The 23,747-nt window shown below is 34.2% G+C and overlaps 2 protein-coding genes across 2 annotated transcripts; both read left to right on the top strand.

Annotated features, from left to right (window-relative positions):
• Positions 1-4,411: 4,411 nt before the first annotated feature.
• Positions 4,412-5,739, top strand: LOC147399909 (protein SLOW GREEN 1, chloroplastic-like). The gene has a single exon (XM_086445471.1). The coding sequence runs from the start codon at positions 4,507-4,509 to the stop codon at positions 5,533-5,535; it is 1,029 nt and encodes a 342-aa protein (XP_086301597.1). The 5' UTR covers positions 4,412-4,506; the 3' UTR covers positions 5,536-5,739.
• A 12,358-nt stretch (positions 5,740-18,097) lies between these two features.
• Positions 18,098-23,204, top strand: TRM19 (afadin). Its single transcript, XM_086445470.1, has 5 exons — positions 18,098-18,558; positions 19,709-19,797; positions 19,911-21,857; positions 21,997-22,183; positions 22,260-23,204. Exons 1-5 carry the CDS (start codon positions 18,426-18,428, stop codon positions 22,883-22,885), a joined length of 2,982 nt encoding a protein of 993 aa, XP_086301596.1. The 5' UTR covers positions 18,098-18,425; the 3' UTR covers positions 22,886-23,204.
• Positions 23,205-23,747: the final 543 nt, after the last annotated feature.

Raw genomic sequence — 23,747 nt, 5'->3', positions numbered from 1 at the left:
CGATCAGAACTATTGTTAAATTCAAATATTTGAATTAATTCGTAGATTCTTTGAATCACAACGATTAGATTGCGATTTATACATATATTTCGTAAGTATTTTATTAAGATACGACGTATTTTCATATTCTCTTCTCACTTCAAAACTCAAGATTCAAGAGAAGAGGGAAAAAACCTTAAGTTGAAAATCACCCCCACCGGCCCTTCTTGAAGTTTGCTTATTGGTCGTCCGTCGTCCGGTGAAATTTTCGTCGCCAGATTATGAGTGACCAAGAATTTCCTCAGTCCTCCATTGCTCCACGGCTCCACACATCCTCATGGTCTTTCTCTCTCTCTCTCTCTTTAATATAGAATCCAGTCACCCCTCTCTCTCTCTCTCTCTCTCTAGTCTATTCGGTGTATAAACGAAACTTTTTTTTTCAATTTCTCTTCTTCTACAAAAATAAAGAAATAAAAATAAAAATAAGAACCCCTTAATGTCCAACGTGGTTTGGAGTTGGACCCTTGAAAAAACCCCTTTGGTCTATGCAATTCTTTCATTTTTTTTTCCCCTAATATTTTAGTCACATTCGTTTGACCTTTATCGAAATGATTTTCGATGCAAATTTTGCCCTCCTTTATTTTTGTTATATCACACTTATTTTTCTTTTTGATAAAATGCTTCTTAAATTTTTTCATGTGGCATTTTTTTTTCAAGGACTATAGACCTAAGAAATGGTTGGTCCACGTGTCATTATAAGTTCAAGCAATAATGTATCAAAATAAATCCTACAAAGGCATATTTTGATAGTTAATTGGAAAAATGTAGATAATTTCATTGTAGGGTCCTTCTTATAGGTTGTCTATAGGATCCTAGAAGAGGAAGTAATTATGATGAAGGCAGCACAATCCAAGCTCATCAGTCTTTCTCACAGTGTAGGGCCACGTGTCCTCCCCTTCATGCACCAAACTATCATGAATTATGGTATCTTTTAGAAAAAAAAAATGATTTAATTTATTACTTTTATTAATTTATTGCTTTCTAACGCCCTGACTACAAATTAAATCAAATTAGGAAATTTAAATTTAAATTATATCAAATTAGAAAATTAATAGCCTCAAGTTGAATTCTCAAAATTAAATTATATCAAATTAGGAAACTAATATCAAAATTAAAAACTAATAGCCTCTGTGCCCTTACCACATCAATCGCGTACAAACCGTATATGATTTATCGCATGCATTCATAATTATTTTATTTCAATACATTTGCATCTTATATTCGAATTCTAGTTCGGTACATTATTCATTTTAATTCTCAAAACATATTTTCTAGTGAGTTTGTCGCTTTCAATACATGTTTGTCAATTCAAAGTAACTTTTATTATTAGCAGGTTTGGTAATAGAACCACAAATGTTATTCATTGAGATACGAATGAGAAACATCTTTGGTTATCTGTGATTAATAGTTTTAATTTCTTAATTGTGAATTTTAATAGTTTTTCAAAAAGGTAGTGTGTTGCTTACTTTTGACACAAAGATGGTTCTTCCATTAATATTATGTGTTACTATCGTAGAAAAAATGGTAAGAAGAAAGGACAAATTTTGAAAATATGCGAATGATCTAAAGGGACGTTTTATTTACAAAATTTGTAATAAGGATTATCTTGGGGGAATGGCAATAATAAAGTCTCATTTGTCTCAACAACCAAGATGGGATATTGCATGTTGTCCTCTTGTATCAGATGATGTTCAAGCTACAACTTTTTTAATTATTAAAGAAAGTGACGATTTTAATAAGAAAAGAAAGACAACATAATTTTTATCACAATCTGGGGAACAAAACTCGACGTTGGGTTTACATCAAACTACAATACCAACTATGTGTCACAAAAAAAATAAAAAATTTATAGATAGGGCACTCGTTTAAGCATTTTTTATGTATAATATATCATTTAATATTATTCAAGATGTATCGTTTATTGAATTTTGCAAGGCTCTTTCAAATTAAGGTGTTAGTTATTTAGTACCATCATATTCAACTTTACATACAAAATTAGTACATAATGGCAAGGTAGAAATTAATCAATATGTTTCAGAAATTAAAGATTATTGGATTTGAATGGGATCAGGATACACACTTATGTCTAATGGTTGGATTGATTTGAAATGACGATATTTTATCAATATGATTGCATAGTCTCTAAAAGAGACTATCATTTTAAAATCATTTAAAGAGTCAAGTGAGAAAAATACATGTGTGTATCTTAGAGACTTATTTTGTAATACTATAGAAGAGATTGGAGCGAAGAACGTTGTGTAAATTATCACGAATAATGCATTTAACTATGAAAGTGACAATCAAATGATTATGAAATTGTACTTACATATTTATAAAACACGATATACTGCACATAGAGTATAATTACTTCTTAAAAATATATATGAGGAAGTTGATTGGGTACAAAGGGTTTTTGATAATGCAAAAGATATAGTGGATTACATGTACAAGTATATTATACTAATATTTATGAGAATGTAAGAGATTCTGAACATATTCTAATTTGTTTTTGTTTTTTTTTTATTTTTTTAAATTATCCTAATTCCCACATGTAAGTGTGTGAAATAAATTTTTTTTGGGGGGGAAATCCCTTCAAATTCCAACGTGTCCAACTTGTAAGGGGTTATAATTTATTTGATTTGTTTTGAAAAACTCTCCCAATTCCCACTCATAGATAGTTAACATGAACAATACTTTAAATATACTTTTTTTTTTTTTTTTCAGAAAAATTTCCTTCAAGTTTACAATTGAGATATAGGATATTCTTTGGGGTTTTGTACAAAAATGTATCCCTAAGAATCTTGTACTAATCACCAGGAAAGTTAAAAAAAAAAAAAAAAATTCTTTCCATTTTATTGGTGATTGGAAGTCGTAAATTTCACTAATAGAAATGATTAATAAACTTGTTTGAAAGACGTCCAACATAGCTTTTCTACAACAAACCAAAATGTGGACTTCAAAATATTTTTCTTTGATAATGGTAAAAATGTTATTGGGTCATGATTCCTTGACTCCTAAGAATGACTCATGAAAAGAACACATGATCCCAACCTTTTAAATGTAGAATTTAATGATTGAGATTTATCATCAAGATAAGTATAGCCGAGATTTGTGTTATCAAGATACTCATAAATCTCAACCATTAGACTTTGTGTTTAAAAAGTTGGAATCATATGCGTTTTTCACAAGTCTTTCTTAAGGGACAACATATCCCAACCCTTTATCCAATTACCTAACAAAATCGATAAGATATGATGGGATTGCAGGTGCCAACTAGTGTAGTTGGTAAAGTTTTTGGCTGATAATACTAGATACTCGGGTTCAAAGCCCGCTAGCACTAAGATACTAAACTTATTAAAAATAGACTTATCGATCTAAAAAAATATATGATAGGATTAAAGAAAAGAAAATTAATTTTATAAAGAGATAATTTGGATATTTTATATCCAACATCGTTGAACACTAATTATGACTATTTTACGCAAGTTTTTTTTATTTTTTATTTTAACAACAGAGGTTTCAGACCCATAAGCCCGACTAGCAGGGGTGAGGCAACTAGCCTCTTAGAACATCATCTCTCTCGAATTTGTACTTTTATAACTTAAAAAAGTAATATTTTAAATTTATCAAAAAATTATTAAAAAATGTCAAGTTTCTTTATACTTAATGATAAAAAATAATAAATTTGTTGAAATTACAAAAAAATGACTTCAATTGTTGTATGAATTTGAATGATGAAAATGCCCAAATGCCTTAATACGTAGAGCGACATTTTTTCACAGTTTTTTTTTTATATTTAAAATACAATGTAAAATATTGGTATCGAACAATTCAGTGTTTTAGTTTGCTTTTATTAAATTTTAGCATTGCTTTTTTCTTTTATAATTCGTATGTAATTTGACCATTTTTTTTGTTGTTGATAATTTTTCATAATTTTATTAGATATTTTTTATCCAAATATCATTGAACATTTTAGTTAAATTTTAGTGTAGATAAATACTTATTTGACCTTCTCTGATTATACTAGAAAAGATGATTTTGTTATTCATCATATGGGCAATCTTGTCATTTAGAATTTTTTTTTAAAAGTTAAAATTTTATTATTTTTCCTTTTATATCTTTTTTTTTAATTATAAAAATAATACCTTTTTAATTTTATTATCCTGTCTCTTTTACTCCTTTAATTAAATTCAAGGATACGGCCAAACTTTACTATACTGATATATAGATAATAGTCGGTTTGACGCGGACGAGATGACTCAGAATCAGTAAGTGACGCGACGAGGCAATAAACGGGTTTCAAAACCTTGAAACAAAGGGTTTTAGGCTTCTTCACCCTTGTGTCGGTTTCACTGATTCACTCACAGAGTCACAGTCTCGTCGTGGAGAGAGAGAGAGAGAGAGAGAGAGAGACACACAAAACCAAAACCAGAGCTCCAAATCTCCTCCCAAAAGAAAGAAAAAAAAATGGAATCTCTTACTAAAATTCATCACCACCAACATCTTCTCCATCTCTCACTCCATCATCCATTATTCTCAAAACCCATTTCTTCAATCATCTTCAAATCTCCCTCCAAAACCTCAACAGTATCTCTCACTCTCAAAGCCTCCTCAATCCCTCTCCCTCCAACCCCACTAAACCACCACCAAAAACCACCATTCGAAACCCTAAAACCACTCTCATCTTTCCTCAAAACCACTTGCATAGCCATCGCCGCCACTTCTCTCTTCTTCAACCGATTTAGTAAACCCTCCATTGCTGCTCCCGTCACCCAACCCACTGTTGAGTCCACCAAAGACACCACCACAGATACCGATGAAGAGAAAGAGAGAACCCTAGAAGAGTATTTGGATTCCTACCCAAACGACATTAGAGCCCTAAAAGCCCTAATGGAGGTCAAGATTAAGACCCGTAAGCTCGAAGAAGCGATTTCTATCATCGATCGTTTGATTGAAATCGAACCCGCAGAAAAGGAATGGCCTTTGTTAAAATCCCATATTCGTAGTTACAGCGGAGACGCTGAATTGGCAAAATTAGGGTTCGAAGAGATATTATCTAAAAACCCTTTATCCGTCGAAGCTTACCATGGATTGGTAATGGCAGAATCCCAGTTGGAATCGGGTGATTTGGAGAATGTAGTGAAGAGGATTGAAGAAGCAATGAAGAGGTGTAAGAAGGAGAAGAAAAAAGAGGATTTGAGGGATTTTAAATTGCTTCTTGCCCAAATTAGGGTTATGGAGGGGAAATATACTGATGCATTGAAGATTTATCAGGAGCTTGTGAAAGAAGAACCGAGGGATTTTCGTCCGTATCTCTGCCAAGGAATTATTTATACTCTGTTGAGGAAGAAAGATGAGGCTGAGAAACAGTTTGAGAAGTATCGACGGCTTGTCCCGAAGGGACACCCATATTCTCGGTATTTTGAAGATAATATGATTGCCACAAAGGTTTTTTCACAAATGGCAGAGAATCAGAAGATGGGTTCGAAGAGCTGAGAGGATTGAGTTTCTTCTTTGTTAGGAGCAAAATGTACTGCGGATTTGGGCATGGTAAGGGAGGTTCATATATATGTCAAGTTTATTTTTCTTTGGTTTTCTATTTATGTTTAGATAGTAATGTTTTTTTATTTGTAGTCTCATAGGTTACTGTTTAGTGAATTCTAAATAGATGAGATGAAATTTTGTCTTGAATTATTTCAATTACTTGAATTTTGAATTTCTACTTCTTAATTAGTTAGCAAAAAGAGGGAAAAAACTGAATTATTTGATGGTTTGGGTGTGGAAATCCAATATTTTAATGGGCATGATTAAAGTTTTATGGGTATTTTTTGTTCGAACTTAGGAAACAATTAAAAAAGTGTAAAGCACACTCATAAGTTATCGAATTGTAAATAATTACTACAAAAGTATTGGAAGCTAAGATTCATAATGTTCCCTTTAATGCTTATGTAAGCATGGTTTTTAAACTCGGTATCACATCTCATCTCGTTCAGTTCAGATACCGAGTTGACTCGGACAATACGTCTTGTCTCGTTTGACATTGAGACAATGGTTTTTAACCATTTACAAATTCTGAAAAAATTCAGAAATGATCCCTATTAAAAAATGAACCCAAAAAAATATAAAATTAAAAAAAATCGATTTGGGGGTGAAAGAATAGAGAGGTGAGGCTTTAACTCGTTTGTCTCGGTTAACTCGGACGAGATTTTGAAAATCTCGTCCAATACGTCCCATTTAACTCGTGAGTTAATCATTTTCTGCGCTGTCTCGTTTGTATCGTCCAAGATTTTGGAAAATATTGTCCGAGACGACTCGCTTATCTTACGATACGCGGTCGTCTCAAAATACTTTGTGAGTTGGTCTCGTTCAGCTCTAATACCGAGTTAACTCGGGCGATATGTCTCGGTCTCGGATGAGTTTAAAAACCATGTATGTGAGTATATGTAAGTTTTTTTATTCCCTTTATTTGGACATGCCTATTTGAAAATTTTACAGGCAAATATAACTGTATTATGTATGATCTTAGCCATCAAATCATGTTAGAATAACTACATGAAATCAGAATAAAATAGTGCAGGACACCTGGGAAGGTAAAACTAGATCGATCTTTGGCTTCCCCACTTCTAGCCTGGCCATGATTCTCAGAGAATTTATACCATTTATGATTGTAATTCTGGGTCCTTGAAATGAGTTATTATAATCCCAATCTTGGGGGATGTGTTTTCACCCAATCAAAGGACTTGGTTCTTATGTCTTGTATCGTCGGTTGCTTTCCTAGGACAGTCAGAGGATTTCTTGAGTGTTGGATGGGGTTAGATCCTTCCTTCATGATGGCAAAGAGGATTTTGTGGTCTATTTTACCTTTTGTTGCGTGTTGGGGCCTTTTGGAAAGAAAGAAACCAGTGGGTTTTTGAAGGAAAAGTGGCGTCGATTGATAATGTCAGAGTGTCTATAGAAGGTTTTCTGTTCTTGTTGTGTAGCCTATGAGGAATTCAAAGTGATTTTCTTTGACGATTTTATGGGGAGATGAGTCTGGGTTTGTAGGCTGTAGTTGCAAGTTTTGGGGGGTTGGTTCTGTTCTTTTACTTTTTCTTGTACTATCTGTTGGTCAAGTCAACCACTTTTAATACAAATCTATATTTTCTTTAAAAAAAAAAAAAAATAGGGGGTGTGGGATAAGCATTGTGGGCATCCGAAGGTAATGTAGAAGCATTCAGAGGTATTTCTTGAGGGGTCCTGAGTACTTGGGGGTATTGTATTGAAATCTCTGTATACCAGATATATCCTGGTTTCTGGAGGTGATCTCTAGGTTTTGGAGAAGACTCCAATTGGGTGATCTCAATTTGAGGGTTTTGAGTTGAGTAAAAGGGTTTGAGAACCGGAAATTTCAGTATCTCGTGTATTTTCTCAAATCATAGAGTGGGTGTTTTCAGTTATTGTTTGCTCCTGTGGACTAGTGCAGTCAACCATGTAATTTTCTCTTGTTCTTGTGTACTTGATGCCTTTTGGCAACTCTATTCCAACAAGTAGCACTAAAGAACGGGTGAACCAGGCCTCGGTTCCTAACAAATTCGTACCGGAGCTACATGTGTTTAAGGCTTTTTTTTGCATGGTTACGACAATAGAAACTATTCAACTATAACTTGCAGTTTTATCTGACACCATTTGCTCCCTCACGTGGTCCTCCCGGAGCTGCACCACTCTTGTTAGCACAAAGGGTAATTGAATGGCCACATCCCTGTCTGAGAGGAGACCGTCATTTCTAGTAACCCACTGTGTAAAGGATGGCCTTATGCACCACCTGCATTGGATGCGATCTGCGGGCATATAATGTAAAATCTAGGAGATCCAGTCAGATGAAGGTTTGGAGGTTTGCAAATTTGTGAGAGTTCTTTTAGGCTATAAAAACGCTGGCCATGACAACCAAATTGGGAAACCTAAAATTTGGGTGAGCACATTCTTAGATTTATGATCCAATTGAAACTGATATGTATTGTCTTCTATAGCTAAAGGAAGTTTAAAGACTGAACCTGCTTAGTTGTTGCCTCAAGGCTGGGGTTTGCAGGGAAGGTGGTGGTAGTATGAGCCAAGAATGGCATCTAATATCTATGAGAAATTCTTAGAGCTACTGATTCTGCTCTACAACATCGATTTCATGTAGTAGACTGGATTCGATCTTATTCGTTCTAGCTGCGTCAAGTAACACTAAGCACCTCCTAAGATTTTGTCAACTTGCCCTTAGAACTCCGGTTGTGTTGTTGTTAGCTATGTCAGCTTACACAAGCTTAATAGACATTTTTGTGGGTAAATGTTGCACATTCAGCTTTGATAGCTCAGATTGGGATGGCCTCCATGACAGTCATTCTGATCTCTTCATCTTCCATGTTCATATTGGTTGTGGAATCCTTGTTTTATTGTTGGGACACCCATCTTCTCAACCTGTTTCACCTCTGTTGGTCCAGATTCGCCACGTGAGGACCCATTTGGCAAAAAAAATTAACAGCGTACGAAGCATGTCAGAGAGCTCTGAGAAGGATCCTTGTTATTGGGTGCATTTTATCATATACCTTAATTAGATCATTTCGGGGATCAAAATTACGACTTAACAATGCATTGTGAAGGTGGGTGTAGGAGTTGCAACTTCCGGGGGTGTTTGTAATCCCCAGTTCCCATGAATTTGAACTCCATTCCCTTCACCTCTCATTTGTAGTGTGTTTGTTACTCTAAACGAGTTACGTATCAAAACTCGTCTGAATTCTAATACAAACCAATTACGGAGAAGCAACTAACTTTCGGTCTGTATGATTGTGCATACTGCATAGCAACTAACTTGTCTGTTAAATGTTTTCCTTGAAAAAAATGTGATTTTCATGTGTCTGACTGCACATTCTCTGGAATTCATTTTTTTGGATCCACAGTGAGTTTTCATATTGGGAGGGAAAATAATTTGCTGTCTATGCTCCAGGAAAATGATTTCCCACCTCCTAGTATTCTCTCTCACGATTCCACCACCCCCAAAGCTAAGAACCAACTCTCTTGTTGACAATTTTCCCAGGTGCAGTCAAACGATGGAATCTATTTTCCTAAGAAATTCATATTCCCTTAGAAGCAAATTGCTTCACAATCAATATAGTCTCTTCACTACCAACCTCAAGGTTCTAACTCTAGCATCGTTAACTACATCTCTTAAATCAGAATGAGAGACATGGTCGAGAGTAAATATTTTAAGATCCAGAAGTTAATTTGTAAGGTACCATTTGTGTCTATAATTGTGTTCCAAAGGAATCTCCCAAGGCATTTTCCAGGATGATTTTCGGCTATTGAAATCATCTTCAAGTTGCATGTAATTAAGGCGGTACTATAAACCCCAAGGGGTTGTCCTAGTAGCAAGCTGAGCCTTGATAAGTTCTGAATTTCTTAAGGCGGCCACCCTCCAGGGTCTGGTTGACCCTCGACTCAACCTGTTGCACGTAGGACTTTCTGAGGGGGCGGTGTGTGTGTGACCGTGGGATTAGTCCCACCCAAAAAAAATGTGGGAACTATGAGGGTCTTGAAATCCCCCACGAGAAAACCAATGGGGTTAGGAACCAAATTCGATGTATGTCTGAATTTTAACGAGAGCCTCGAATATTCTTCCCTTTATTATTCTTTGGGCTTTTAAATCCCATTGCTGCAATTTGGCCTAACCAAATTGTAGCGAAAGTGTATAAATTATGAACACATAAATTTTTGAATCCAAGACTCTTCAAAGAAGCTGTGAGCTTGAGACCTAACACCCTAGTTGAGAAGTATTTAAAGCCCAGATTGCACATTCTAGTCTGACAAAACCTTTTTTATGTTTTTTTGTTTTTTTGAGGAAATCGAATAAAGGAGTGATCCCCGAAAACAATCTATTTTGATTATGCAAAAAATTTCATAAATGAGGGAAAATTAGAATAGGAAATTTTGATTATTCTTGTAAACACTTGTATTGACTTGAACGTCAGAGTAAAATCAACAAACACCTCTTTCACAGAAGAGATTGATGCCACATCATTAGGGAAGATATCTATATTTCATGCCTCAAATCTGTGTGCCCAACTACTAAAATTTTCTTATCAAGCTGACTTTAGTTTGGATATCCATCAAAGAATGGGCCTAAAAGAGGCCCATATAAACAAAAATTATGATTGTTTCCAAATTAACATAACAAGGAAAGCTAGTGATTTTAGTTCTTGAATAATTGGTTTTTAAATATTATTAAATCACTAAGTCAGAACTAGTGCGTCATCACTTTGAAAACAAAGGGGGTATCTCAATAATCCCAAAATAAATTCTAATCAAATAGCCAAAAATCACAATTGTTGGGTATAGGTTCACCATGGGTGGGCCCCAAAAAAGTGTAACCCAACAAATTTGACCAAAACAGCAAAAAAACCATCTTCAATAGTCCAAATTCTCATGTATTTATAAAATAAAATTAATTCTTTAACACCTGACTCTTATTCTCTCTCTTTATATCTTCTTCTCTCTAACGAACATTTAATTAGTGAGGTTGGTATCTATTAACATCCCTCGCCTAAACATGTAGCTGGCTTTTGCTTTAATTAAAGTTTGATTGATTGATTTTATTTTTATTGTTCAAGTTAACACGATACTATAAACTCTTTCGAGTTTCTAGATTCATAAAGATTTTGCTAATGTGGACAAGTTATGATGTTTTAAAAGGATTAATTGTTGGAAATTGATGTATTTGAAAGAGAAATTAATGAAAATAGGGATTAGTAAAGTCAATCCGATCAATTCACGACATAATTTCATAGATGATATTTGATAATCTCACGGCATAATACAAGTTCTTTCATAAGTAATATCTCTTAAGTTGTGGTTAAGAAAGTTGGATGGTTAAGAATGAAAAAGAAAGAGTTATTAATTAATTATTTGATCTCCACCAACTAGTCAATTTTCCCAAAATGAAGATGGGTTGAGAGTTGAGACAATGGTTTAAAAATATTAGGCTTTCAAGTTTAGCTAAAATATTTTTCTTTAGCAAACAAAAGTACATTTCAGATTTATTACCCACTAGAAATTGTAAAAGAAAAATGATTTTATGACGCCCCCTCTGACATACATCTCATCACGGAACCTAGATAATTTGCCTTGGGATTTGTGGAATGATAAATCTTTTTCTTGTGTATCCCAAGACAAATGATCTACGGTCTTATGATGGGGGCGTCAAATTATCACGACTCATTATAAAATTACACTTGAAAGCATAACGAAAAGGGTTAAAAAAGCTATCTAAATCACTTAAAATTTACATTTTGACAAAACCTTGTATGGTTGCATGATGGAGTCATTTGCCAATGCTCATATGTCCCTAACGATGATTTTTTTTATTTTTTATTTTGTCTTTCTTCGTTGCTCAGATCCTCGATCTAACTCATAAATCAAATGCTTGTGAGAGTGATCCATGATTAAAGATTTATCACATGTAATACCTAATCAAGTTACTCCAACAAATGATAATAATGAAGTTGAAATCACTACATCACCACAGCATTACAAATAAGGTAGCAATTAAAAATGTGTTTGGAGAGCATTTCTCATGCTTTTGTTACTAAAAAGCATATTTTTGGAATTCAAATTAATATTTGATGAAGACTTGAGAAGCAATTCCCACAAAAATACAAGTCAAAACTGCTCTCTTTGGAATACAAAACTGCACTTTTTTTTATGGGGATTTGTAGTTCTGTATCCGAGAAGCTTGTCACGTCAGGTAAGTCGATTGAGTTCCGACGTGCCTGAGTCAGATTACCAGCACTCTTAAATGAATAATCTTAAAAAAAAAAAAAAAAAATCTTCCGGACTACAACATAAATTATTTCCTAAAGTCATTTTGTGGTTATTTGTGGCTCATCACTTCATCAATCATTGTTGCTGAGCAGAGTCTTGCTTCCCATTAGTGGACCTTAGTTCAACCTCTATTTAATTGGTTTGTCATTTATATCTTTTTCCTTGGTACTAATGTACAATATGGCTTCAATTGGTTTGTCATTTATATCTTTTTCCTTGGTACTAATGTCATTTATATCTTTTTCCTTGGTACTAATGTACAATATGGCTTCGGGTCGTTGAGTGTCCATTAATCACCGTTGGAGAAAGATGATGGTTCCAATCAACCAATTTAATCTTTTAAAATCATCTATCTTTTTTTGTTTTTTTTTTTTGAGTACTAATATACTATATTACATAAGAAAGATGATGGTTCCAATCAACCAATTTAATCTTTTAAAATCATCTATCTTTTTTTGTTTTTTTTTTTTTGAGTACTAATACACTATATTACATAAGAAAAATTACTTAAAGGACCTTTGTAGAGGGATTTTTTTTCTAAATAGTCTCTAAGGTTTCGATGGTCTATTAATAGTCTATTTAGTAAACATTTTTCTTTTCTTTACTGTCCCTAGACCTCATCTCCCACATTTCTCACGATTGAATGCTCTAATTGTCCGAACTTATCATTTTCATTAAAAAAAAATTTAGATTTTTGGCATGTCAATCAAGTTTTGGAGACTCTGTTCCATCGGCAAGGATTTAAGAAGAAAGAAGAAGTCATTTTCAATGGGATTTTTTTTTTTTATTTATTTATGAAAATCGGTATAGAATGGTTATTTTTGGATTGAAATCATCTAAACAAGTCATTATCTCAAGTTTTTAATTGATCTTTCCATGTATTTTAGTCTGAAAAAAAAAATTAAAAATTAAAAATGGGTCGGTTTTATACCAGTGTCGAGTCCACTACTTTGTATTTTAAAAATGATGAACTCAACAATAAATAATAAAAAGTGGTGAACTTAACAGTAAATAGTGGTGAGTTCAACAATAAAAATTGTGACTCGACATAGAAAATACAAAGTGTTGAATTCGACAATAAATAAAAAGTGATGAGCTCGACAGTAAAGAAAAAAGTTGTGAGTTCACCAATAATGAGGGACCATTTAGAAAAGAAAAATTTATTAAATGTCCTGCCAAACTATCGTTGAAAACTTAAGGACTATTTAGAAATAAGTCCCTCCATGAGGATCCTTTAAATATTACTTAGGGCCATCAAATGTTCATTATAACTTGAAAATAGTGATGGTACCAATTGTGAGAGAACATGATGCATCATATCATGATATGTATTATATCAATGTATCTCATCTCAAAAGGATGGCAGTGTGAGAGAACAATATATATAGTAATATTAATTAGGATATTCTATATTAAGAAATTCTAATAAATTAAAATATTTATGTTAGGCTAGTTTCCTTATCTTAGTTGATGTAATCCCTACAAATATCTTATCCTGGTTCATATAATATTCATCCAAGAATCTCAATAAAATTCAAATTTCTACACCAACAACTTATTAATATTTTAAAATTATGTACCAATTAGTCTCTTTCTTTCTTAGGGTTTTTTTTTTTTTTTTTTATCGATAATTTTTTTTATGGATAAGCTCAAGTTGAACCCACGACCTCAAATTTGTTTTCCAATGTGTCAAACCAACTACACTACGGGGCAAGGCCCCAAAAAAAAAAAACTCTCTTAGAGTTTTTCAATTCGTATCTTTGAGTTATGGCTCATCTATTGTGATAGTTTATGGGCAGTTTTAGTTGTGAAAAGAAAAGAACCCCTAGTGATTTTTAAAGAATTATTGATCTAAAGAGATTTTTGTGTGATTTTCAATTTTTGAGGAATTTTCTTTTTTTTCTCAATTTTTGAATAACTATTTCAATATTGTCAAACTATTTCCATATTGTATTTTTTGTCATTCTCTATTTTACCGATTTAAACGATCATTCCAAACTAGAAACGTCTCTATCGAATTTTTTATATTACATACTTCTAGTGGTTGGCTCCAATTTTCAAAAAAACCAGCTTTGTTGGGTAAGAAATGCAAATATTCAAAATAAACACAGACCCATACTTTTAAAATCAATCAAAGGTCCCATCGACCTCTCAATCAAACACACCTAAAGACCGCTCTAAAGCTACTCTTGCCTTCTGGCTCTTTAAATTAAGTCTCTAATCTAAAGACATCTATCCTTTGTCAATATTTTAATTTGGAGAAATATTCCCAATTAATCTCATAAAAGATAAGAAAAATATATATTTTAGATTTAATTATAAATCTTTTGTATTTTTATGATATTTTTTTAGTTAATTTTTAAACTAAACTATAAACATTTATTATCTTTCTCGTGATCGAATTTATTCAAGATTCTTTTTTTCCTCTTCAATTTGATTTCCAATAATAGGATTTTAAAAAATATAATATTAGTATTAAATGGTTAAAGTGACGGTGCATTTTTGAAATACTACGATAGACTCAAACTAAAAGGAAAAGTTTATAAAACAATTGTAAGACTAGCTATATTTTATGGAGTTGAATATTGCATAGTTAAAGCACATCGTCTATATAAATTGAGCATAATAGAGATAAAGATATTAAGATGGATGAGTGGGAAGGTTGTGAAGAATTAAATTAGAAATAAACTTATTTAAATTAAAAATGTAGAAGATTCCTATAAGCAATTAACTAAGGGAAAGTTGACTAAGTACATGTTCAATAAAGGCCAATTACAATCTCAATTAAATGAAATCTTCAAGTTAAAAGACCTAAAAGATCTTGGATAAAGATATTAAAAGCATATAAGCTTCTTCTCAATAGTAAAAGACTTGGTTTTAGATAAAGTTAAAACGAGAGAATGTGATTCATGATCGTTCCTTTGCAAATAACTATAATTTGTTGTTGTGGTTTGTGGAGTTTGATAGTACTGGTCAACAAGGAGGTACTGTAAATTAAACCACGCCTTCACGTTGGTTGTAATTTTTCAATGGTATTTTTGTAATTTTACTAATATTATGTAAAATCCTAATTAGATTTCTTGGAGTATTTATATTTCTCACTTTTGGTGGGTGTAATCTGTAACCATGAGTTTTTTCTTTATAATGGAATCAGTATGATCCGTAGACGTACTTCAATCTAGAGGGAGCCACGTACGATCTCTGTGTTTCTTTGTGTGATTGCATCTTGTATTTGATTTTTCGATTCATTTTCTTATTTCGATTGCACTTATTTTCTTATAAATCTACAAAACTTATGGTTGCTTGGTTCTCCTTGGTTGAAAATCACCATACATTTGTGCACTCTCCCACATTTTTCTTTTAGAAATCTATAAAACTTTGTTGAACTAAAAACATGGCAAAATTTTGTGAAGTTTCACCGATAAGAAATGTGCCGAGAAATCTTTCTGAATTTATGATTGTCATAAGTGCACAATGTAGGGACCATCATTTACTATATAGTTGTGCCATAAATGTAAATTATGAGAAACAATGTTTCTATACTAACTTCCTAAGGCATACGAATTACTAATAAAAGTACGAGTTATACATATCATCTACAATAATACAATAATTTCTTACTCTTTTTTTACCACTATTTGTGGTCCACATGATGATAATGTTGGATGATTCAATCATTAATTAAAATATCAAAGAAAATAATAATATAATAATAATGAAAATTAATTTACTTGAATTAACACTTCAAATTTTGATGAATATTTGAGATAATCCCATAGGTTCAAACTGATAACATATTGTTTGGCCATGATCTTCTTTGAAAGACTAGCAAATAATAACCTAAATGCCCTCGTCTTTAACTTCTTGAAAAAAAAAAAAAAAAAAGAGCCCCTGATGATCATTTTTCTCTAAGTAAATGAAAATCATATAATTTTCGAATCTCGATTGATTAATTGAAGATGGGAGCCTATCACATCTTTTTGTGTTGTATAGGCTCCATACCCTACCATCACTATCTAATCAGCCATAATCTCTATCACATCATGTTTGGTCACAAGAGAAAAAGAAGAAGAAAGAAAAGCTGTATTTTATTTCTATATATATATAAAATATAAAAAGTGACTTTGACTTGAAATTAATCATTATTTTTAATTGAAGACATAGTATTCCAACAAGTATCCAAGGATATAATTGAGTCTGCTTAAAAGATAGCCTCATGTCACCTAAGTAAGAGCAATTTAGCTATAAAAATACTAAAGTGCCATTTGGTAACATTAGAAAAGCATTTGAAGCAAAATCTAAGTTTCCAATCTATATTTCTATTTGTCATAAAAAATTTTAAATTACAATTATACTCTCATAAATTTTGATAATTATGATTGTATCCTCATAAAATTTCAATTATTACAAGTACTTTCTCATGAAGCAAAGGTCTTGAGCTTGAATCACTCTTTCGGGACTACTCTTGTGGAGTTACCCTAGAAATTACCCGGTGAGTGCCGAGGGAGGAGATTGTACTTGCCCCAAGAATAATTGGGTGCTTAAAGAGGCATGAAACATCTCGAGTACAAATTAAAATTGAAAATACTTTGGAAAAATTATTAAAAGAGGGTTAACTATTTTAATATTTACAAAAATAATCTATTTTATTTCAAAAATTATAAAAAATGAATCAAGTTGTAGGATCGTTCAGCGTTTTAACGTGTTAAAATACATTTTTTTTTTAATAATATCGTGGGTGTCCCCACCCTTCGGATGGGACTTTTCCAACAATCACACGCACCACCCTCTCAGAAAACCCTATGTGCAACTGGTCAACATGACCTCGGAGGGTGACCCCAAGAAATTCACAGCTTCATGGGGTTTCGAACACATGACCTACCTCAATGCTTGTCCAGTGCACATCTTGCCACTGGACCAAACCCTTGAGGTTTATGTGTTAAAATGTATTATTTTACCAAAAATGCCCTCCAAATGTATAAAATACTGGATTGTACAGTATTTTAATATACTTTAACACCCCAACAATTTAGCCTCCATTTAAACCGTTGTTATTAAAAGGTTGGACTTTGTTTGATAATTAAAAAAAAAAAAAAAAAAAAAATCTTTTTTTATAAATGTTAACATATTGAATTCTCTTTTAATAATTTTCTCAAATATTTTTTACTTACTAAAGAATGCCTCTTTGGTTATCAAATGCTGATTTACCCAAAAATGTTCCTTAGACTCTGTTTCTAGTATTTTGCAACCATAGAAGCTGACAACAATTCCCAATAGGGCCAAAACCTCTATAAATGAGAGTTGGGACTCTCCATCAAACAAACGGCTAAGATGAAGCCCTATTTCCTGAAGATTCCCAACTGAAGTGAATCCGGGCACATTCTCATATCTACGGTGCACATTCATTTGTACCAGTTTGTAACTACCACACCTCTCCTTGGATGCATTCGATTCGATCTGGACCATTGGATCTAATTACCTCGAGATTCTTTACGTCACCTGTCTATTTGATGCTGTCTTAACCATATCCAACGGTAGGGGACATTTTCTCAGAGCTACTACACAACTATATAGAAATCAGTTATCGTCCAGGTTGACCGGGCCCACCTGAATTGGGACCACGGGTACAGGTTAACCCGATCAGATTTACAGGGTCAGAGAATTTAAAGATCGAGAGATGCTTTTGGCGCCCTAACTTTCAATTATTACACTCCAAATAAAAATAAAGAAAATAAATAAATTATTTTAGAATAAATTAAAGTTGAGGTGCTAATAGAAGTTTTTTCATTTTGTTTTGTGTACGTTAGATTTCAACATTTTGTCTTTAGGATTTTATATGTGTCTAAACATAATTATAAATAATTATTGAAATTGTTTAAACCAACGATTGTGACGTTTTGTAATATCGAGATTATAAATTGAGCCAAATCTTGATGATGTTAGAAGTTATTTAAAAATTGACATTGATTCACACTTTGATTTTTAACTTGTATAATGTATCACCACTCAAAAAGAAAAAAAAAACAAAAAATAAAAGGTTTGAATGAGTGATTCTAAAGTGACTCCAATATTTTCTTCTAATATGTAACAGGGGTGTGATAAGTAATTTTAAAAAATTTGGATGTAATAAGTAAAAGTTTGTGTGCCAATAGCACCTCGTCAAAGATATGGCTATTTGAAAGTTCAAAATCTCTCTTTTAGGGGCAAAGGCGTAGTATATAATACGACATTAATGTCTCCTCTCTTTGTAACTTTCTACGCTTTTTGCGGTTTTTTTTTACCCCAATATACTTTTTTTCACTTTTACCTCTCTCACATGTTTCTCTGAAACTTCGATTTTGAGTTCCGATCTTTGCGTTTCCAATATCTGAATCCAGATTCGGTCTCTCCATGATTTCTTGATTAAAACAAGCTAAAAATCGATTCTTTCTGACCATGATTTCCTCGGATTCTTCGGTTCTATTTCTCGAGAAATCTGTGTGTTATTTCTGCGAAATTTCTGATCTAGATTGATGTTCCGAGGTTGAATTTCTGATCTTTTGTGTTTGAAGATGGAGAGAATTCAGCAAAAGAGATCGATTGGAAGGGAGAAACCCAACCAAGGAAGTGAGGCGAAGATCAAAAGCTACTCTGATTCGAAATCTGCAACTAATCTGGTTTCGACGAGGAGAATTATCGGAGAAGGTCATAGTTTGTTTCTTCAGTGATTTCTAGGGCATTTTCCTCCTTTCCAATTTCCAGTAGTGTTTGTAGAATGTAGAGTTCATCATTTTTGTTGAATTTTAGGGTTTAGTTTCTTCTGGAATTAAGTATGTTTTTTTATGGTAGAGTATTGACATGATTGTGTTTAGTTTGCAATGACTTCTAGGGTTTATGATTAGCTATGATTTAAGGTCATTTCTTCAAATTAGCTCCATTGATGTCTCCCACCAAATAAAAGGTCTGATCAGGAAGGCGCTACCTGGGATAAAAAAAATCCCACCTTTATCCCTGATAATCATTAAAAATAAATAAAAATATAATAAAAGGAAAAGTAGAAGGCCTGCTCAGGAAAACCATTTATTTCTCTGATGGAAGTGATGAAGCTTTAGTATTTGAATTTACTCTATGCTGTTACTGACGCCTTGCTCCATTTTTTGGACTCATTAAAATCCCTTATAATTTTCACGCCTGATTTTTATTTTTTTTAATGTTTTTTATTCGAACCTGCTAGTTACTTAAATCATTGCCGAACTTCTTTGTGCAAATATATGATTTGTTATCTGGTATTCTATTTGTTTCTTCTTCTTTGATGAGTTCTAGGTTTTTTGGAATAGGGTTGTTATGGGTTTTGGGCATGCTAGCATGATATTTTCTATTTTGGATCCTTTTCACTACCTTTTCAAGTGGGGCACTTCTCTAATTTTCTTGGGTTTCAGTTTCTGTGTTTCAATTTCTATTTGTTTCTTGTGCTTTGATAAGTTCTAGGGTTGTAATGGGTTTTGAGCATGATGGCCAGATATTTTCTATTTTGAACCCTTTTCAGTACCTTTTCGAGTGCGGCACTTCTCGGATTTTCTCGGGTTTCATTTTCTGTATTTCAATATCTATTTGTTTCTTGTGCTTTGATAAGTTCTAGGTTTTTTGGAATAGGTCATAATGGGTTTTGAGCATGATATTTTCTATTTTACCTTTTTGAGTTGGGGCACTTCTCTGATTTCTCAAGTTTTAGTTTTTCTGGGTTAGGATTTGATATTTGTGAATTGTGATCGATGTTTGGCTAATTCGTTTCCTCTATGCTTTTCATATTCTTTCTTCGAATGTTCTTGTTAATATCAGTTGGATTTATTTCCAGGAAACTCACAGGTGAGAAAATGGGTACACGCTTCAAAGGTTTTATCTGATTCTAGTTCTTGCAGTAGCTGCTCGACAGAGGAAGATTTGGTAAGCCACTTTTCTTGTTTGTGCTTGTTGGGGTTTTCTCCTTTTATTTTTATGGTGAATCAATGATGGAAAGTCTCTCTGTTTGTTGCGTCTGCATTGCTGTGTTGTTTCAGCTTAAGTGTGAGTTGAATCGAGATTGTTCAAAGCAATCAAGTGGAACCCCGATGAAGAAGCTATTAGCAGAAGAATTATCGAAAGAAACGGAATCCAAACGACGTCCACCAAGTGTTATTGCTAGATTGATGGGTCTCGATACACTGCCACCTCAGCAGCCCATTCGTAAACAACAAAAGAAGTTCTCAAAGGACTATCAACAGAGGACGGCATCTATAGGTATAGGTTTCCTAGAAAAGTCCACACCTTATGAGGGCCGGTCGTTTAAGATGTGTAACAAGGAACGGCAAGAGTTCAAGGATGTCTTTGAAGTCTTAGAAACATCAAAGGACAAAAAGCATGGTAATTCATTGGTCCAAAAGGGGATGGAAAACACCAAGCTTAGTGAGACTAAGATGGATTTCATACGACAGAAGTTCATGGATGTGAAGCGTTTCTCGACTGATGAGAAGTTTCTGCAGTCAAAGGAATTTCATGATGCATTGGAAGTGCTAGATTCCAATACAGAAGTTTTATTGAAATTTCTCCAAGAACCAGATTCTTTGTTCACAAAACATCTCCAAGATCTGAAGGGTATTCCACCAAAATCATCAAATGATCAGAGTCTTGAGAACAGAGATGTTGAGAGGAAAATAGAAAGGAAGGATGCTACAGACTATCCTCGGAAGCATAGTCACTCTCATAATGAACCTGGTGTTCAAATTTCAAATAAGGTCTCGAAATCTCGACTTAATGAGAAGGATGAGTCCTGCCTTCTCCCTACAAGGATTGTCATACTGAAATCAAACCTCAGGAACCCATCAAGTACAACAAGACCTGTCTCATCTCCTAGTTCTTCCGGAGGTCTTCATTCAGGTTACAGGAAACATGATGAATATCGAAGTTCTGAGAACCTGGAGTTATTTTCAAAAGTGCGGGAAAGGAGAAACTCATCCATTGAATTGGAACTTATGAAGCACAAGGTGCGGGGATCCCGAGAAGTTGCTAAGGAGATCACTAGACAAATGAGACGTAGTGTAAGACTCAGAGGGTATTCTGGGGATGAGAGCTCATATACAATGTCAGAAAATGACTCTGCAAATGAGTCTGAGATTATGACACCAACTTCAAGACACTTTTATGATCGGAAAAGCCGATATAGCCCATCGTCATCCTATTCGGCCGAGTCATCTATCTCTAGGGAGGCCAAGAAGCGACTCTCAGAGCGATGGAGGATGACACACAAGTTTCAAGAAGTGGGTATGGTTAGTAGGAGCAGTACTCTTGGTGAAATGCTTGCTATGTCTGACAGAGAAATGAGACCGATGCCTTTCGATCCCATGGCTGGTAAGGATGGTTTCAGAGATAGATTTGCTAGGAAAGATGGAGTTGAAAGGTGTAGTCCTTTTGGTATTAGCAGTAGGGATGGTTGGAAGGATGAGTGTGCCAGAAGCCTACCAAGGTCTAGATCTCTTCCAGCTTCATCTACTGTTTATGGGAGTCCAAAAACAAGCCTCAGACGTGGAGCACTAAGCAGTGATAGGTGTTCAATGAGAAAAAAATCTGTTAATCGAGGCTCAAATAAGTCAGAAAAGGGATATTCTGGTCCGATTGAACGTTTTTCCTCCAAAAGCAACATAAGAACCAACAGTACAAAATCTCATTCTACCACTCTTGATGGAGAGAAAAATCACATTTTACAGGAAACTTATCTGAAACCAGGTAAATCAAGGATGGGTCCTGAAGAGAAGGATCTGTTGGAACACAAACCTACAACTTTTGAGCTATTGAGTGATGATCTTGAGGAGGCAATACAACTTACTCATAAAATTGCAGTCGATATTCCCGACGATGCTGAAATGTCTCTCGAAACCCCTGAAGATCAGCTATCCGAAGCAAAATCCTGTATCACATCAGTGAAAGATGGAGACTCTTCTGCATACTATCTGGATGATTCAATCCCAGAGGTTTGTTTTTTCTTGTTTCTCCATAATTGGTTTGCAGTATACAGAAATACGTTGGTGGTTTCTCATTTGATGACGTAAATTACGCTTAAAATTATATTTGGGACTGTTTTTGTTCTAACAATCTATAATGACATTCCAGAGAGCGTCAATAGGACCCCCAGAAGGAACTTCACTTCTGTCACGCTGCACCATAACTGAAACTGAATCTCCTGCAAGTTCTAAGGAGGCTGGACAGCCGAGTCCGATTTCGGTTCTAGAACCTCCATTTGTAGAGGATTTATCATCTGGTTGCAATTCCTTTGAGAGTCTCAGTGCTGACCTTCAAGGTTGGTGAACTATATTTTACTTGCATTGTGACTTACTTCTTCATATTAAGCTCTACACATCTTTTCCTTGTGGCAGGACTCCGGATGCAGCTTCAACTTCTCAAGTTGGAATCATCGAATGCATACTCAGAAGGATCCGAGATGACTGTCTCAAGCGATGAAGACACTGGAGAACGATCTCTTGGTCTCTTGAAAGAAAAAGATGAAGTGATGGGAATGTTGGGAGACAAAGAGAAGAGAGATTTCTCTTACATAGTAGATGTGCTTCTTGACTCAGGTTTCCATGATTTTGACCGGGATATGCACTTGGCAACGTGGTACTCGCCAGAATGCCCGGTGGGCTCTCCTGTGTTTGAGATGCTGGAAAAGAAATATGGAGAACAGATGTCATGGCCAAGATCAGAAAGGAAACTATTGTTTGACCGTATAAACTTGGGATTGGTGGAGATTCTCCAGCCGCATATGGACTTGCACCCATGGGTGATGCCAGGGAGAAGGGTTGGACATCGGTGGAGCAAAGAGACGCTCACAGACGAGCTATGGAAGTTTGTGCTTAGCCGTGGAAAGGAAGTGAGGGATGACCCACAAGGGGTGTTGGAGGAGATAAGATGGATGAATTTGAGAGATGATATTGACGCCTTGGGTAGGGGAATAGAGAGATTGTTGATTGATGAACTTGTAGCTGAGTTCGAGAACTTGTAGACAGTTTGAACAAAATTTGTGAGCTTGTAACTGAGTGCGGGAGCACGTAACCAGTTTTATGAAAAGCTCTATGAGCTTGTAATCGAGTTTGAGAGCTTGTAAACAATTCGAGTGAAACGTGCGAACTTGTCGTTGAGTTCGGGAGCATGTAAACAGTTGGAACAAGAACCTGCTTTTATTGTAACAGTTAGAGTATAGGTACTTGTATTGGAGTAGTTGTCATTTCAGAGTTGAAAAAATATAGATCAGTCTTCACATTCTGAAGAAACAAATCAATTGAAAATGCTTTTGTAATGCCAAATGAATGGAGGTTTATGTATGAGCTCAACCTGGTTAAGCCTAACACACTCTTAAACAAGTTGAGCCCAACCTCCGGTTGGGTGTTTATGGTGCCTGGATTGGGAATGGGATTGGATTTGGATTTGAGTAATTAAATTGGAACAAAACTTGGGGTGAGAATTGAGAAAACCTCTAGTATTGATTACTATTACCTGTCCGTCTGCCTTGCACCAAATTTGTCGTACTAAACTTGGTAGAACTTTTTTCAGTTATATTAGAAATTTTGGATGGATGAATGGAATAACTATGGAAGGTTAAAATTAGAAATGATCATGTTTGAGAAAATATAGGAGTCACTCCAATAGGCGATAAACTGAGAGAAAACCGATTGAGATGATTGGGGTAAATTCGGTGTATGTTGATTATGACTCCAATTAGAAGGAATGTGTAAGTTGAAGGTATTAAAAGGGCAAGTAGACGGAAAAAGAACATAGATTGAGATAGTGAAAATAAAAAGAACACACTTTCAATTGCAGATGACATGGCTTTGGATAGAATTGACTGGAGGAACAAAATTCATTTA

Source organism: Akebia trifoliata, chromosome 6, assembly GCF_017979445.1.
Source record: "Akebia trifoliata isolate Shusen 1 chromosome 6, ASM1797944v1, whole genome shotgun sequence".
NCBI classification, from domain to species: Eukaryota; Viridiplantae; Streptophyta; class Magnoliopsida; order Ranunculales; family Lardizabalaceae; genus Akebia; species Akebia trifoliata.
Note: the sequence above shows the minus strand (reverse complement) of the source record. Positions and strands in the feature narration are given on the sequence as shown.